General features: G+C 44.1%; 1 protein-coding gene across 3 annotated transcripts in view; it reads right to left on the reverse strand.

Annotated features, from left to right (window-relative positions):
• The window catches only part of PACRGL (parkin coregulated like), a 32,177-nt gene that overhangs the window by 3,797 nt on the left and 12,254 nt on the right, over positions 1 to 16,126 (reverse strand). For all 3 annotated transcript variants that reach the window (XM_039540967.1, XM_039540968.1, XM_039540965.1), the window contains 3 exons: positions 12,596 to 12,686; positions 8,117 to 8,251; positions 4,136 to 4,243 (listed from right to left, as the gene is read on the reverse strand). In XM_039540967.1, coding sequence (XP_039396901.1) covers positions 4,136 to 4,243; positions 8,117 to 8,251; positions 12,596 to 12,686 — 334 coding nt within the window. The remainder of the gene's footprint in view (positions 1 to 4,135; positions 4,244 to 8,116; positions 8,252 to 12,595; positions 12,687 to 16,126) is intronic.

Here is a 16,126-nt window from a genome sequence, read left to right on the forward strand (position 1 = left end):
TTCCTTAAGTAGCTCTGCAACACACCTATTAATTTTGCCCTGCTTCCTCAGAATACTTTTCTCCCAGGCCTTTCTACCTGGAGAGTTTTTATAATCCTTGTCCCCTTTTTAGCAGGGTTCCCTCTCAGGCCTTTCTACCTGGCGAGCTTTTAACATCTCACTGCCCCAGTTAATCAGGGTTCCTCTCAGAATTCTTTGTCTGGAGAGGTTTTCATTGTTCAGGCTCTCTAGGAGCTCCTTCTATTCAGTGTAAACCTATCTCAAAGGTGGGCTTGACCAAAGGTACCCTTTAGCCATGTTTCTCAGCAAAGGCGCGGGAGGGGGCGGGGGGGACGACTTCCCGTTTGGCTTACACTAGGAAGTCCACCAGGTCCTTGGCAATACTCTTACCTTCCTCAGAGAAATATGAAATGACCACAGCCCGGGGTTCCCCTTTTTGTAGGTAGCCCATACAGTGCACGTAGCCCTCCATAGTCAGTGGCATGTCATAATTTACCACATGTGGCGCGTTCAGATAGTAAAAGCCTTTTACTGCCTGTAGGCTGGTTAACAGAGCTGGGATTTCCCCAGAAATAAACTCTTTTACTGTGGCCTCCTGATCTGGAGAGGAGTCCTTCTGGATTCATCTGCACGTATAGTCTTCAGAGTTAAGGAGCTCTCTATCCAGGTTAAGATCCCTTCCAGGACTTCCAAAGACCAGGTTCTGTACTGTTTTTCCCACTGCTTTCAATACCTGGCTTAGCAACACCTACTTTTGTTCTTTCTGTACCCCCACTATTGTGTGGATGACATTCAACAGGTTAGGACCATTTTTAGCTTCCTTTTTCCCTCTGAGAAGAGCTCTTCTGTTTAGCAGAGGTCCAGTTGTTGCCCTGCTTTGCCACTATATCATGATCTTGGGTTTTTAGACCCATGGTCAGGCAGCTCTCTGCTTCAGCAGGTGAGTATGTCCCTATCCAAGCCATCTTCCTTCTGTACTGGCTTCAGTCCAAAAAAACCCAGCTTTCTCCTTAGCCGAGTTGGACTTTGACCCTGGCTGGACCTTGATCAGGTTTTGGAGCTTGGTCAGCTCCTTTTGCAGCACTAAGCACTGTTGGTCCGCTGTCTCCTTTTCAACTTTGAGATGAGTCAGCTCTTGCTCCTGTTTTACTGCTTGCCCTACAGTCCTTTCCCATGAAGAGGAGATCTCTTCCAGCTCCTGCCAGTATTGAGCTACCTGTATCCATAGTCCAGGATTTCAGCCTGATTCCAATCAGCCGTAGCAGCCTTCTCTTCTAACTTACCTCAGTCCTTTACAGTAGAGGCCTGCTGTGTGGCTGAGGGGGCTACTGCCATTATTGCAGCATTGCTGTACATGGGAACTTAGTGTTTGTGCCACAGGACACCTGCTTCTTTAATAGACTGCTACCCACTCCTTTCGGGAGGCCTTTCTGGATGCCTAGCCCATCAACCAACACACTGGTATCCACACAAGCCTCGTGGTACTCTCTGGTCTTAGTCTCTGGCTCTTTTCCCAGTATGGTAAGCTGCTGCTCTAAGGCTTGCTGGGTCCTGTCTAGATTCAGCTTCTGTTGCTGGCTCTTTCAGAATTCTGCTCAAGGAGAGAGTTTCTCTCTCCTGTACCTCTATTTCTGTATGGGCCCACTGGTTTCTATAATAGGCAGAGCATTCCCTCTCCAAAACAAGCAGATGCTCCAACTCCTTCTGTCTATCTTTTAGATTGGAGACCTCCTCCTCCAGGTTTTAGTTCAGCTCACCTCCTTCACCTGCCTATCATCTTTTGTGTACACAGTGTCTCGCTCACTAGGCAGACACGTTTTGGTTTCCTTTGATACCTCTTTACATTTGGCCGCCAGCGCCAGCTTCACCTTCTCAAGGTTGGCTGTCTCCTGCTTCGTCTGTCCCAGATGCTTGGCCAGCTCTTTCACTATTTGAAAATGTGTCTGTTCTATTCCCGGGACCTGAGTCTCGGTCTCATAAGCCTTTAACCTGTTATTTAGTTCATATCAGAAAGCATTCATCTTGTTCTGCAGGTAGGGGTGCCTGTTGCCCAACAAAGAGTCCTGACTTTCAGTCATTCTCTGAGCTCCCAGGCTCTGTGAAACAGGTTTCCCTCTATCTCCAACACCACCTGTCAGGGAACTCTGCTGTCCCTCAGAGCTTCTTATTGGGCTCTTCTCCACAGGAGTCATTTCAGGGCCCCGGCCCTGCTTCAGTTCCTGCGACATTAGGTACATTCCCCATGTTCTCTTCCCTCAGGACAGACACTGGAGGCTGGGTCTTCCCATCAGCAAAAGGGTTGTTTAAACTGCTTTCCCATTTCTATCACATGGGCCTCAGTCCTTCTTCCTTGTCTACAAGGTTTGCCAATTACAGGGAGTCCTGGGACTATGATAGTACCAGTACTGCCTTCCTGAGTTAAGAGTTTTTTTGTTTTTTTGTTTTTTTTTGGGGGGGGGGGGAAATAGCTTTTTATGTGGCCCATTTCCCCACAATGGAAAAAAAAACAAAACAACTGTCCCCAGGGCAGCCTTCCAAGCCCTAAATGGAGTCCCAATGGTCCTCTGTTCTGCCTTATCTATAACCTGGGCCCCAGCCATTCATGGCTAGGTGTCTTTATTCACCTGGCCTTTACTGGTCCCAGCAACCCTCATGGCAACCAGGCTGGACTTACAACCATGGCTTGTATCAAGGTGAATCCATCTCACCTCACCTCCTTGCCCATAGTACCTACAGCTCCGCGGTGGTGGTCTTCTGAGTCTTTCCTCTGTGGCACCTGCAGCGGCCGGGCGAGGGTAGATGCTGTTTTAGCCGCCAGGCTCCCTGCCAAGCCTGAGACTGGTGATCCTGGAATTGCTGCTGTTGAAGCCCCTGAAGGGTTTTGCCGTGCTGTTGCTGGGTGGCTTGCTGAGGCTTTGAAGCTGCCACAGCCTGCTGCTGCTGGCCTAGAGCTCTTATCAGCTCTTCCATGGTCCTCTTGTTTGCAGGGGCTGGTCCAAACAATCCCACTTCTGTTACCAGTGTAATGGGGTTGCACTCACCTCTCGCGAGTGCCCCCTGGCCAACTGTGTGTGCTTGCACTCTCTTTCTGTTTGTGGTGGGTCTTCGCTGACTCAGCCCTCCAGCCAAGTCAAACACAGTATGTCTGTGAGATAAAAGCAACACAAATCCCTTTTGGGGTACTCTCTCAGTGCCCTCCATAACATCTCTCTTTGTTTGTCCCTGTTCTGGAATACAGCAGTGCCCCAGGTCTCTTTCCCTGGAGGCAATGTCTTCATCCTCTCAGGCCTTTCTGGTCCCAGCTCTTCAGCTGACCCATTACAGTTCAGTTCCCCTTCTGTGGTGCCTCAAAGTCCAGGCCACTTTCCCAGTAGCTGTTGGGGGGGATCCGGGCCTGCCCTCTACTCCGGGTGACAGCCCAGGGACCCTATAGATAGCAGCCTTCCGCAATGTCCCTTTAAATAAACTGTATTGCTGCTGTAATTCCTTGGGCCACTTCCCTGTGGCTCCTGCACATTCTACACCCTGATCTCAGGGTCTTGACTTCATGGAGTCCCAGCAACCAGCCTGGAGCACCATCCACTCTCCTCCAGCTCTTGCAAGGAACTGCGCTCAGTCTGGCCCTGCAGCTCTTTTTATACTAGCCTGCTGGGCCCTGATTGGCTGCTTCCCACACAGCCGCTCTAGGCAGCTCGGAGGACCTCTCTACGGCCCTTTTCTCGGGTGGGGTGTGGCAGGGCCATAAGGCCTTCAGCAGGGGGCCTCAGGACCTAGTCCTCCCCATCACAGCAACTTTAATGGGTTTTGTTACTAAATATTAATATTTAAAATTCAGAGGTAATTTTATAATAAACAATGTCCCGTCAAAACACAGTAACTAATTTGTCTCAGTCTTTAGGGAGGTTTATTGTAGAAATTGTTCTTTTGGTCTAGTAGCTATACTGAATGTTACAGTGCTATAATTCACCATATAATAAAATAAAACTATGAATCTCTGCTAAAGCTTATCAAGAAATGCCTTTCATGGAATAGCTGAAAGTTCCATCATCTTTGTGTGAAATGACAGGAAGTCTCTAAACAAAAGTAACATAAGAAATGAAGAGGTACAGTTACTGGGTCTATTTTTTGTACTTACACTTGTGAGTAAGTGTTTCAGATGATCATTAAGAGCAGGACCAACAATGGCACTCAGCTGTATCAAAGCATTCAATCCTCTTTCAAATACTTCACCATTTGAATGGGCCTTGCAAGGGGGAGAAAAATTAATAAACTGCTATTAAACAGTAATCCACAATCAAATGTGCAAGCTCACTAAAACAGCAATCTCTGGAGTACAATAATTAGCACTTACACGGTGCTTTATTTTTTCAAAGCACTGACACTAATGTTTGAAGAGGTTTAGAAACACAAGTACAGCATTATTGAATATGTTAATATCAAGCATGTAACATTTAAATGCCAATGTATTTTCAGGGGGAAAAAAGGAAACACACACACACACACACAAAACACACTACAGCATCCAATATTGGATGCTGATGGCAAGTTTCAGAATGAAACAGACTTTTTCATTTATTCTGTAGTGTGACAACTAATCATTTATTTATTTGATAGGAGAGCCAGCTAGGTAGTTAAACAGCATGCAGTATCTTTGGGGGAACATATTTTATTACGTTTATGTAACACTGTGGGACAGGGAATGTGATTATGTTCTACTCCCTGGGGGAGGGTTACCAGAGCTCCTTCAGGAATTAAAACTGTGTATGTGGGGGTGATTAAGGTGAATTACTCACTGAAGATCTCCAGAGAGAAATCACCTCCTTGGGGAGGTTCACATATACTGATTCAAACTGGGTTCCTGGGACTAGGATAATAAAGCATTTTTGGCTTTAAAAGGCCGTGTGTGAACTGACTCAGGGTCTTCTTTTTGACCCTGCAAAAGGACAGGAACTTCCCTACAGAGGAGCCCCAACCATGCGAACTACTTTGGCCTACTAGGGCCCCATAAGACTGATGGGTGGCTCCTGGTATGTCTAGTGTGTGTTTAAATCAGTTTATTGCTTTTATTATGTCTTCTCTGTAATGCTTTCACCTTAAAACTAAAGGTGCTTGCTTAGAAAGAGCTGTGTGGTAACTTGTAACTGCTGGCAATACACTGCTCATAGCCCTTGGAGAGATAAATCAATGTTACAGGTGCTGGCCATTAGGCAGACTGGCTTTCTGGGGTTATCCCAGTGTAAGGCAGGGCTAGGTGCAGGATTAAAACCCGATGTCAGATAGGAGTGGGGCAAGGGTCCCCACACAAAGACTGGTGATGGCTGCAGACCTGAGACTTGACTGGACACGCCTGAAGTGAAATATGAAGGATAGAATACAGGGGCAGTTACTCTGAAACTGTGACAAGTCCATCTACAGAATCTCAGTTTTAGTCAGGTTTTTGCTACATTACCCCTTAGCATTTTTAAAAAGCATTCAAGAAATGTGGATTAGCTGGAATTATAGTATAGTAAGTAATATTTTAGCTAATAAATCAGTAAACCCAGAGTAACTATTGTAGTGTTAGGTTGGAAAAAGATATTGAATGAGGTTCCTGGAAGGATCTATTGTGGATCATTAACATTACAGAACACTAATGACTGTTTTGTGTAATGATCAACTATGTGTTATACTGAACTGCAGTGGTAATGGAAGGATTAGATGTACATAAAGTACTTCTTAGGCCTCAGTTAGAGAAATGCATTTATTTTCAGCATTACATTGTAAGAAAACAACTGGGAAAAAGTTCAAAGAAAAAGGATAAACACTGAAAAAGTTTGAATAACTAGAACTGCCAGAATAGGCCTAGGGGACTGATAAAGAATATAAATATTACCATAGGCACCGACTTTGGCTCCTGCTGGTGGGTGCTCAACCCCCCTCTGCCCCCAGCCCCGCCCCCCACTCCGCTCCTTCTATGAGGCCCCGCCCCACCCCCATTCCAACTCCTTCCCCAAAGTCCCCACCGCAACTCCACCCCCTCCCTGTCCATATTCCAACTCCTTCCCCAAATTCCCACCCTGCCTCTTCCCCACCTCCTCCCCTGAGCATGCCACATTCCCACTCCTCCTCCTCCCTCCCAGAGCGTGCTAACGCCACCAAACAGCTGTTCGACAGTGGCCAGGCGGGAAGCGCTGGGAGGCAGGCAGAGGAGCGGGGATGAGGTGCACTCAGGAGAGGAGGAGGTGGGGTGGGGGATGAGGGGATCTTGGCTGCCAGTGGGTACAGAGCAACCAATAATTTTTCCCTGTGGGTGCTCCAGCCCTGCAGCACCCACAGTCGGTGCCCATGAATATTACTTGATTCAGCTGTAGTGCCCGTAACATAAGAATCAAAGAATTTCCAAATATTAATCCATCCCAGTAAAACCCATGGGGTAAATAACAATTACGATACTTCTATAGGTGAACAAACGGAAGCACAGCAAAATTAAATGACTTGGTTCAATTCACACAGCAAGTCAGTGGGAAAACTAGGAGTATAACCCTGAAAAGAGACTTGGGCCCAGATCCACAAAGGGAGCTAGGCGTTGCAATGCTGATCCTCTGAGCATGCCGATCAGATCGGGCCCCACAGACAAAACAGCTCTTCTCCGCCTATCTCTCCCGGCTATGGACAACAATAAGGCTTAGGTGGGAGAGACAAATCCAGATGCCTAGAATGAGGCAGCAGTGTGCATGCTCAGAGGCAGATACTTACATGACTAGGGAACTTTTAGTGGAAATTTAACACTGAGTTCAAGTTCCTACAGGGCTGGATGGCAGCCAAGTATGGGGTTTTCGGGATTGCAAAGGAGCCTAAATTTGGGGTTTAGGCACCTAAGTATCTTTGCAGATCTGGGCCATTGTATTAAGAGTCCTCATACAGGTCCATTCCAACCTAAGACTTTTGGCTTGCCATAACCTTTCAATTCCTTCAGACGCATTACTGTAATACATATTTTTAAAAAGCATGCTTAATCCCATTTTCTAATGTTATTCCTCTTTCCCCATTGATCTATTCCATTTCATCCTTTGAACTCCTTTAATTTTATTTCAATCTTTACATAAAACACTCTTATCTATTTGCTTTGGGGTCTGTTCATTTTACCTCTGATTATATGCATATTATACATAAAGCACAATGATGTTGAAGTTCTATTGGTGCCTATTTCCCACACTCTGAGTATGTCTACACTGCAACGTAAGACCAAGGTTAATGGGAATTCAGTTAGCTGACCTGTGTTAGGGAACCATAGGCTTGAGCATCTACATTATATTTTAACCGTAGTTAAGAATTTTCTGACCTGTGCTCGAACCTAGTGCTCTGGTGTCCACACTGCAGTGTGCAGAGCCATATCAAAATAATTATATCTCAGAGTCCCTAGAGCAGTCCTCCTTCCCCTCCCCCTGAAGTGTGGTCACTCTAGCCTTAGGAACATGATATACTGTGGGAAAACTTTACTGCCCACCCTGCACATTACCAGGAAGCACCCTGCTTTGCAAAAGGCTTGATTGGTTTGCTCTCCATTGCACACCCAGGAGGCTCTCTGATAACGTGCTTGCAGATTGGTGCTCAGAATAGAATGGGTTAACACTCACCTGAGCTGCCTCTGTTTGCAAATGGGGAAGGAGGGAAGGGACTTCTGTTTTCAATAGAGTGCAGATTCTTGGGATAGAGAGGATTAAGGAAGATGTGGGATACTTCCAGATGACTCCCGGGACCTGAGTCAAGTGGGGTTGCAACTACACTGCACAGTAATAGGGCTCAGACCCTGCTTGACTTGAGCTCAGACCCTCCAGCCCTGCAAGGTCCTGGGACCGAGCCCTGGGCTAACACAACTGCAGTGTAGATGGGCTGGGGGGTGTAGCCTTGAGCCCAGGCTCAAGCACAGGCTTACACTGCAGTGTAGACATACTCTCTGAGCTTAAAGAGTCATTTGAGAGCTGCCCCACTTCTCACGGGTTGCTACTGTCATCCCAGGATTCAGACAGTTTCCCATCTGCAACACTTGTATCAAACTGACCTTTTTCTTTAGACTTCATCTCTGTAAGAAAAAAAAATCCAAGAGTACAATAAATGAAAAATAAGAGAAACATACCAGAGCAGCCTTTAACACTGGAATCAGACGAGGCAACAAGGGAATTGCTTTTTCAGTAGCATCTTCAACCAAGAGTAATTCCTTAAAGCCCTCCTTTGATACAAATGTATATGGGTGTTTTGTCTCTCTTAGACCCTGTTATATATATATAGAAAATATCTTTTCTTAATATGTAACTTTTAACACAACATTACATTAAAACATCAAAAGGTTCCCTCTAGCAGCAATATATTGCTTATGTTTTATTGCAGCCATTCAAAAACATAAAATACACTTACTCCACCATGTGGATTTATTGAGTATATCTCTGCTCACTAAATATTCAGGTTTTTTCCTTGGTATGTGAAAGAATACTTTTACCCTTTTAATATGGTCATTTTCATCAACAGATGTACTTCCTTATTTTCATTCCATCTTCCCAAACTAATTTATCCACAGCCCCATGAATAGAAAATAGATGATCTTTCTAAGGGATTTCTCTACCCTTAATGAAAACAGAAAATGGTACAAGGCTGACACTTTAAAGCAGTACAAATGTGCAGGCTTGTGATATCCTGAATCACAGGAGTTACAGGAACTCACAATCGATATGGCAGAAATCCTTGATTTGTTCTGTGAGAGAAGGTCCCTCAGCCACTTCAAATATTAAGAGATTGTTTTTCTTTCAAAAGCATCTAAACATAGTTCAGGTTCAGCCTCGCATGTCTGATACAGGATTCTAAGGCCTGATCTACACTAAAAAGTTCATCACTCAAGGGTGTGAAAAATCCACACCACTGATTGACCTGATTCGTCCGTTGACCCAGCTACTGCATCTTGGGGAGGTGGATTACCTACACTGATGGGAGGTCCCCTCCTGTCAGCATAGGTAGTGCTTGCACTGAAGCACTGGAGCTGTGCTGCTGTAGAATTTCAAATGTGGACACGCCCTAAATTTAAGTTTGTTGAGATTCCTAGAATGTCTTTTAAGGCAAACTCTCTGCCAAATGTTGGAAAAACAGGAAATAATACTGGATACAAAGTAATTTGTAGTGAGCAGTACAAAGAGCAGAAGGTAAGGATAAATTTGAGCATATTTTCTACTAGGTTTCCTGGCTGCTTACTGATTCATTTTGGTTTACAAGGCCCCACTTCCACTGAGCAAGATTAACTCACTGAAGAGAAGGTTCTCTTTGCACAGTTGGGTTGGACCTAAATTTATTTACACCCAGGAAACTGGTGACTGACAGGAGAATCTCTGAAACCACAAAAGAATCAAAGGATTCCCTACAGGAGCTGAAGCTTTGAGATCCAAACTCAGCTCTGCCAAAGGCCTTCCTTTTCACACCACAATGATCTATCTAGGGCCCTACCAAATTCACAGTCCATTTTGCTTAATTTCAGTGTCATAGGATTTTAAAAAATAGTCAATTTCATGGTTTCAGATGTAAACATCTGAAATTTCAGGATGGTTTTGCTCAGGATTTTAGAAAATTTACCACTAGGCAGAGCCCTAGTGTGAAATATTTCAGGCCTTAGAATGAAAGTGCTGTAAGATTGTAAAGGAATTGAAAACAGGATTTGAATGGAAATCCTTATACAACTTTAATTATAGTGGTCACTCCCAATAAAATAAGTATTATTATAAAGAACAGCAAAATCCACAGATCTTTTGGGTTCTTGTTTGTTCTGCAACTTTCCATTACTCTTCCATAACCCAAATTATGGAGAAGAATATTTTTTAAAAATAATCTTACTGCTCAAACTGATAAACATACTAAAAACAAAGATAATATTTGAAGATGGTTAATCACTGTGGGATGTAACTTGGTTAGATTAGCTTCTTGGGAGCTGTAATTCCCACCCACCCTCTTGCTCCAATTTGAGAGCTACATCTTACTGAAGGCTCAAAAACAAATATATTGCAGCTAACAGGTCTATAGAAACTATATCTATAGAAACTGACAGTGACTAATCGTAATAAAATAACTGTTTTGGTTGAACATTACCCCTCAGTTGAAAGTCTGTTTAACACTAGAGATATAGTATCTTTTGACAATGACATTTTACAATATCTCTATGGGTTTATTAAAAGCTTACTCGCTTTCAAAATATTAATTCTCTTAAAATATTGCTGGAAATCCATCACAGAGTTCTCATTTCCTGGGAGAAATGTCTCCAAGAACAATTTAAAATAATATTAAGACACAAAACTATTAAAATAGAGCAATACGTTATCACAAGCTACATAAAGAGCTATACTGAAATGTTCCAGTTCTTCAGAAAGCATTATTAGGACAAGTATTTATTGGGCCTATATAAGGTCAAAAGGAGATTTTAAAAGGATTACAGAACAGCATTATTGTCAGTTGATGTACAATGCATAAAATACAGAATCTAATCTCTAAATCATACTCAAACTCCCAGCATATAGGCCACATCTGGCCTATTTTATGTATTCATTTAACTCCCATGATAGATTAAGATTGTACACAATTTAAGATTTCTAGCTCTTATAATTGTGAACAAAATCTTCCAAATAAGGACTTGTAAATCCCTGTCTTCCCAAGTTTGTATACAGATAAAACAAAGACAAATGGATTCAAGGGGAAGTTGCCTCTGAAGCATAAAGACAATTGAACCCCACTATTATTAACTACTGTTCTTTTTCACTGAAACATTTAGCTAACATGCTTATTTTTTGTTCTTAGATTGATGGGAAGGAAAGCTACAACTCTATAGGCAAGAAAAAACACTGTAATCTAACAGTCCTTTCTGTTCCCGATTCACCCTCTGACTGAATCCTACTCATGTGATGTTTGCAAAGGGTAGAAAGGAAGAAAGAATGAACAGCTGTTCCTCTTCACTTCTCTTTTCATATTGGATTAGGAAGATGGTTTTACTTGAAGTTTTCCTTCTAGCCACTAGCATTTTTGGTTGCAATTGCTAATCAGCAGCCATTAGGTGCTTCATCTTCCTTCCCCTCTGCCTTTTCTAGTTAGTGTAGCAAAGAGTATGCAAAAGGAGAGAGCTGATCCAAAGCCCAAGGACAGAGAGAAAAAGGCATCTCCTGATGCCACTAAAACCTATCCCTTAGGCCTTCACTAGGGAAGGTGTGATGGATTAGGGTATGTCTGTACATATCTATATCAAAACTCCACCTCAGAGTGAGGATCCCAGAAGTGTTAGCAAAGGGCTAATAATGCAGACAAAGCAAGAGTCATTAATCTGGATGGTCTCCCATTCAAATGGAAACATCCTAAAACAATAAGCTAGCTGCTACCCAGTGGAACTAGTTCTCCTAGGTGAGTATGTACCCAACCATCAAATCACCTGATGAGGAACTCAAAGCCACTGAGGAAAGTCACTTGAAAGGGGGGACAGCAACCTTATAATGCGAAGGCTCTCACTAATTTTTGGGGGTGGGGAAGGAGGGAGGAGGAGAAGACAATAATGGTGGTGGCAAGGAGAGTCTTGGGATCCTGAAAGGACTGACCAAAGCACTCCTGGAGTGGTGAGGGCACTGGAAGGAGAGTTTTGCATAAAGGTTTTTGTTATTTTCTATAGAGGTATATCTCGTGCTTTGTTTGTAAGTAAAGTACAACTGATTTAGTAATTCTGTTGCAAAGTTTGTGTGCCTCTTGCTTTCACTGTTCTCTATTCCCTGAAGAGGGGAACAGTAATCCAGTGGATCCATAACTTCAGTACAACTCTAGAAGCATGCAAGAGCTATGGGGGAGGCTTGGAAGAGCTGGCACTAGATTCAGGGCCTAGCCAATAGGACTGTAGAATGCTCTCTCTCAGGAAGAAATACCAGAGAGAGGAAGTACATCTTGAGAGTGCGCATAGAGGCCTAAAGACAACACCCAGACTCTCTCCAGTCTCTGCCAGCCTAAGAGCACATGGGATCCAATGGTTGGATCCAGATAAAGGAGACTAGTGAGTGTCCACCAGACACAGCTCATCCAGTAATCCAGAAAGATCCACTAGTTACAACCCCTAAGGAATATAACTTTTTGGATTCCACACTGAGATAAAAATGAGGTGTAACAGTTAGGAATAAAACTAAGAGGGGTAAAATATGTGTTCGAGTTCCTTGGAGATGTTTGGAGGAGTACAAAGTATCTGCTTCTATGCAGGTCCACTGTTCCTCCCCATGTTCCTTCCCGTGAAGGTTCCCACTATCCAACTGAAATAGCTGGTCTGGACACTGGGAACTGGATTTGCCTCTAAATGCTCAACATCTGAATATTATTTATTCTTGTAATTTGTGTAAGATTTTAGTTTGGGTCTCCAGAAAACCACCAATCACAACAGTATCTAGATATCAGAGTGAGTTGGCACTTGACGTGAAGTAATACGTAAACAACTGTTTTAGTTATAGTAGTTATCAACATTCAATTACCCACCTCTTTGAATAATGCATGCCAATTTCATTTTTGAGATTTGCATGGCAAAAAAGCATTGTATTATTCTATTATTCAAGAAAAGCAAGTTTACCTCAGCTAAAGTAATAAGAAGAGGATCAAATGGAAGAGTTTCAGGAAGACATTCCCACTGTAATTTGTGTTTTACTGAGCCATGAACCAACCTATCAGGTAAAACAAAAGTTAGTAAATGGTAGAGAAAAATAAACAGCATATAACAGTAAATTTCTTTAACATGCTATTCATACCAAAAGATCTGCAATTGTTTTGCAAAAATCACTGTAAAGGTATATAGACACTTCTAATAGGCACTGCCTTCCCAGTGAAATGCACAGCCCTATTTGGGCAGAACACTACAGGTCTGTCTCATCTTATGCTGGGGTTACGTTCCGCAGTCAGCGCATAAAGTGAAAACCACGTATAGTCAAAATTACATTGAGTAATGGCGGGCGGAATTGCCCACACTACAGGAACAGTATTTACATTGTTATTTTTCTTTTTGTTTTGTTTTTTGTTGTGGTTTTTTTTGCCAACCGCGTAAAGCTGAATTTGCACATGTTAAATGTGCGTAAGATGTGACAGACCTGTATAGGTAACTCCCTTCTCTTCATGTGCCAGTATATTTATGCCTGTATCTGTAATTTTCACTCCATGCCTCTGAAGAAGTGGGGTTTTTTACCCACGAAAGTTTATGCCCAAATAAATCTGTTAGTCTTTAAGGTGCCACCAGACTCCTCATTGTTTTTGTGGATACATACTAACATGGCTACCCCTCTGATACTTAATGTGCTGATATTTATCAAAACAAAGATTTTGTATTTATATGGATAGTTACAAGATCAAACTTTTTTTTTAACTAAGTTTATCTGTATTTATGCTAGAGCTAATTGGTTCTTCTTTAAGTAGAGAATTTTGCCTAGCAATACCCACAGGAGGCGGCGCTGATAGCTCTTGCTCATAGCCCCTCCTCTGGCTACATGAGACAGCACCAGAGGAGGGGCTATGAGGCTGCCTGTGGCTAGAGTTGGAGCCCTCTAAGTGGTTCTTAACTTCACAATCTCTCTCTCTCAGACTTTTTTCTAGTTGTATATAGTTAGTAACCTTAGTATTAGTTAAATTTAATGTTAGTTAATTTAGCTAATTATTTTCCTGGTGATGGCCTCACCACGGTTTAAACATTGTCTGTTGTGCATGGGAGTGATCTCCAAGAATGATCCCCATACCTGTGCTTGGGCGATGCCCATGTCAAGGAGTGGTGTTATTTGTAAATCATTCACAAAATGGACTCCGGTGGCTAGAAACCTTTGCCCAAAGCAGCATCTGCTCAAACAGGCTATGTGGCCTATGCTGGATCAGAGGTCATCCTTAGGTTCTCAGAGTGCTGCTATTTGTGCTCTGGAGCCAGAGCCTCTCTAAAGAGATGGAGGAGCCATTCCCCATCAAGTGCACAGAGGAAAAGGTCACATAAGACCAACTGAGACCACTTCAGGTCTTGTGGAGATTCTTCTGCCGCCTACAGAAAGAGCATGCACTGGCATGCAGGATGGCACAGGTGCCTCTAACCACTCCCCAGGACTGCACAGGAAGATTAGAGACCCTGTACTGTCAACACCAGTTCTCGCCCCAGCGTAACTGTTGAGTCTGGCACCGATGAGAGTAATGCCAGCATGGACTGTTTCCACATTGGTTCCTGATATTTTGCCAAAGGACCACCTCTGCCTTTCCGTTCCGACATCTCCCTTGGTCTAAGACTTTACCAGGGCTACATCGTTTATAGCCCCATTGGCTGGGCAGACTGCTGAACCTTTGTGTTGGCACCACACCCCAATGTTTCCCTTCCGCACTCTGTGGAAGTGGGGTCGGTGCTGGGCTCGGGGCAAGGGACCTCCTCGGCACCACTGCATCCTGCGCCACCCATTTTACAGTGGTGGTCTCAGCACCTTCCACTTCTGCACCATCAGCTACTTCGGTACCAATGCTGACTTCGGGTTCAACAGTGCTCCTGGCACTGGGCACAACAGAGGCATACTCAGTGCTGGTGGTACTGTTTCCACTGTTGGTACCAGTCCCCAGAAAACTGAGACTCCTAAGCATCAAGGTCGGGATCTTTTTCCTCCCGCTCTCTATTGCCTGGCTCACAGGGGGGCTGTTCATGGAGCACCAGAAGTACCAGGATTGGCACTTGTCTCACAGTTGGCCCTGCACCTGTTGGTCACCAATGTCCTATCCTTATGCCCAGTGGCCTCCATGGAATCCGTGGGATGCTCCTCGGTCCCAAGGGTTGCACACCTCAATCTTGTTCTAAGATGAGATCACTGGGCAGGTCGGTGGCGGGGATCGCCATCCACCACAGATTCAGGCACCAGTGAACCTTCCCATTGTGGAGCCTCTGGAATCATCCCATCTGGGTCCACAAGGGGAAGGACCTGGCCTTGGCTCTTCTTGGCTCCTCTTCGTCCCTGGATGATTTGGCAGTACCTGGCTCGTTCTTTCCTTCAGTGCCTGGGGACTTCAAGACATACCAGGACCTTTTGCAGCTCGTGGTGGCTTCCCTGGGCATTCAGGCAGAGTTCCTAAAATATCCATAAGTTGTTCAATATCCTGCAGCCATCTGCCACAGGAAAGTGGCCCTCCCTATTAATGATGCACTCTTACAGCCTGCAAAGGTTCTTTGGAGCACGCCAACTTCAATACTACCTACCACAAAGCGCTTGGAGAAACACTACTTTTTCCCAGTGCAGGGAGCTAAGGGCTTTTTTTCCCATCCAGCCCCAAATTCCCTGGTTGTAACTGCGGTGAACAACAGAGCCTGGCTGGGCAGATTTAAGTTCACTCCTAAGGACAAGATCTTTAAAAGGACGGACTTCCCTGCAAATGTGGATTGTGAACCAGCAGCCAATCTCCGCTCAGCTGATTGGGTCGCAAACCGCAACACTGCAAAATGACAAATATTTTACCAGTGAAGTACACCCCAACTCCATCGAAACAGATGCCCTGTCATACAGATGGCTGCAAGGCCTGCCATAAATATTTCCACTCCTGGGGAAAGTGATCCAAAAGATAAAGAGGGAACAAACCAAGATAATAATGCCAACTCCCTACTAGCCTAGGAGGCCATAGTTTTCCGTTCTGATACAGCTGAAACTGGAACCATCATTAGAGCTACTGAGAAGACCAGATATCATTTTCCAGGCCTTTTCCCCATCAAGACTGAGACTGGCTTCAACTAACAGCCTGCCTATTGCAAGAGAAGCATTAGCAACCCTTGGTCTGTCCTCAAAATCATTAAGACCTGGCTCTCATCTAGGAGAGTCTCTCCATTAAAGGCCCACTCCTCCATCTGGACCAAGGGCATGGATAGAGGTCTTTGACTCAATATTATAGCATGCCAAGTATCAGCCGTTAATAGCATTCTATTCACAGGATCCTCAGGATCCATGACAGGCAACTCTCAGGTATCCAGGTTTCTCAGAGCAGTCAGACTGGCTGGACTAGTTGTCAGACCAATGTTCTCAAAATGGGACTACCTCTGGTAATAAAAGCCATAACAATTCACCGATCTGAACTTTTGGTTTTAATAATCAGCATTCTAGACTCTATCAAA

Source organism: Mauremys reevesii, linkage group 5, assembly GCF_016161935.1.
Source record: "Mauremys reevesii isolate NIE-2019 linkage group 5, ASM1616193v1, whole genome shotgun sequence".
NCBI lineage: Eukaryota > Metazoa > Chordata > Testudines > Geoemydidae > Mauremys > Mauremys reevesii.